At 34.0% G+C, this 2384-nt stretch overlaps 1 protein-coding gene across 1 annotated transcript; it reads right to left on the reverse strand.

Annotated features, from left to right (window-relative positions):
* On the reverse strand, positions 592-1101 carry LOC107627658 (uncharacterized mitochondrial protein AtMg00810-like). Its single transcript, XM_016330483.1, has one exon. It carries the CDS (start codon positions 1099-1101, stop codon positions 592-594), a length of 510 nt encoding a protein of 169 aa, XP_016185969.1.

Raw genomic sequence — 2384 nt, forward strand, 5'->3', positions numbered from 1 at the left:
GATGATAATGAAGTTTGTAGAGCTTACATGCTTTGTCATCATTCTTTTAATAATCAAATACCTCTCTTAAACATTCTTGGTAATTCTTCAAATATTCAATATCTTCTAGTAATTAAATAGATGATTATTGTTTTCAACTCAAACTTTACTTCTTCAATTCTTTAACCATGTTTCATAAAAATTCTAGTCCATGCAAATTGATATAAAATTTTTAATCAACATTGCCCCCTTAAATCAAACTTGCAGAATTAATCATTCCAAGTATCTTCTTTAACTTGTAAAATGACTCGATCTTCAATGACTTTGTAAATATATCTGCAACTTGATCTTTAGTGGAATAGTACTCAATCAAAACTTTTCATTTACCAACTCTCTGATTTTGTGAAATTGAATATCAATATACTTCGATCGTCCATGGAACACAGGATTTTTGCAAAGTGCAATAGCTGACTTGTTATCGCAAAATATCGTCGTTGGAGTACTTTGTTTCTCGTTCAATTTCTCAAGAATTCTTCTTAGTCAAATTGCTTGCGTTGCATAACTTGTTGCTGCTATATATTCTGCTTCTGCTGTAGAGAGTGCTACTACTGGTTATTTCTTTGACGACCATGAAATTACAATAGAACCAAGATGAAATACAAACCCTGAAATACTTTTTCTTGTTTCTATATCTTCGGCCCAATCACTATTAGTGTAGCCAACAAGGTTTATTTCATTAGTATTCTGATAATAAATTCCATCATTTAAAGTACCTTTGATATATCGAAGAATTCTTTTTGCCGTTTGCAAATGGTTGGTACAAGGCTCCTCCATAAATCTGCTAAGCAAACGAACTCCAAACACAATATCTGGTCTGGTTGCAGTTAAGTACCTTAGACTTCCAATCAAAATTTTGTAATATGTAGGATTTACTGTTCTTCCTTTATCTTCTCCCAGCAACTTGAACTTCTCTTCGACTGGAGTAAGAACTGGCTTTGAATGTTCCATCTGAAATTTTTTCAAAATATCATTTGCATATTTCATCTGAGAAATGAAAATTTCATCATCTTTTCGAAGAACTTTGATGCCAAGGAAATAAGACATCAAGCCCATATCCGTCATTTCAAAGTGCTTTATCATAGCCTCCCTAAATTCTACAATTATCTTCAAATTGTTGCCAGTAAAGATTAAATCATCAACATAAAGACACACGATCAAGGTATCTCCAGGTTCAACGAACTTGATATAAAGCGTATGCTCGAATGGACATCTTTTGAAATCATTCTAACTGAAATAAGAATCAATCTTCTTGTACTACGCTCTTGGTGCTTGATTTAACCCGTACAAAGCTTTCTTCAACTTGTAAACTTTATCTTCTTCTCCAAAAACTTCATATCCTGTAGGTTGCTCAACGTACACTTCTTCTTCTAAAGTGCCATTTAGAAATGTAGACTTAACATCCATTTGATGTATCTTCCACTTATTTTGAGTAGAGAGTGAAATAATCATACAAATAGTATCTAATCTAGCAACAGGAGCAAATACTTCAAAATAATCGATACCTGACTTTTGTTTGTATCCTTTAGCAACTAAACTTGCTTTGAAATGATCAACTTCACCGTTGGATTTGTACTTAGTTTTGTAAACCCACTTTACTCCAATTTACTTCTTATTAGTTGGTAAATCTATCAGCTCCCATGTGTCATTCTTTTCAATGGCATGAATCTCCTCATCCATTGCTTTCTTCCAATTGTTATCTTTATAGGCTTCTTCAAAGTTCAAAGGCTCACAATCTGAAAATAGAGCAAAATTTATGATTTTTTCATTGAACGGATCATTGTCATTGCCAACTTCATAATCTGCTAATCTAGCAGGTAGTTTCCACTCTCTTTGTGATCTTCTAGATGATTCTGATTGTTCAGTTGTATCAGGTTGCCTTTCTTCTACTTCATCACACATATTTGGAATTATAGTCAGCTGTTTTTCTGTCTTTTGTGTTCCAGTCCCACATGTCTTTCTCGTCAAACGTCGGAATTATAGTCAGCTATTTTTCTGTCTTTTGTGTTCCAGTCCCACATGTCTTTCTCGTCAAACGTCACATCTCTGCTGATGATCACTTTCCTTGATTCTGGATTATACAGCTTGTATGCTTTTTAGTATGTGCTATAGCCGATACAGATATAATTCTCGCATTTGTCATCTAATTTCTTCCTTAATTGATCTAGTATGTAGGCATCAGCTATATATACACCCAAAGACTTTGAAATGATGGATGGAAGGCATCCCTTTCCACTCCAAGCTTCCTCTGAAATTTTATCTCGAACACTCTTCGTTGGACACCTGTTTAAAATATGAATTGCCGCTGCGACTGCTTCTGCCCAAAATTCTTTAGACATTTGTTTTGA

The sequence above is a fragment of the Arachis ipaensis genome, chromosome B02 (assembly GCF_000816755.2).
Source record: "Arachis ipaensis cultivar K30076 chromosome B02, Araip1.1, whole genome shotgun sequence".
Taxonomy (NCBI): Eukaryota; Viridiplantae; Streptophyta; class Magnoliopsida; order Fabales; family Fabaceae; genus Arachis; species Arachis ipaensis.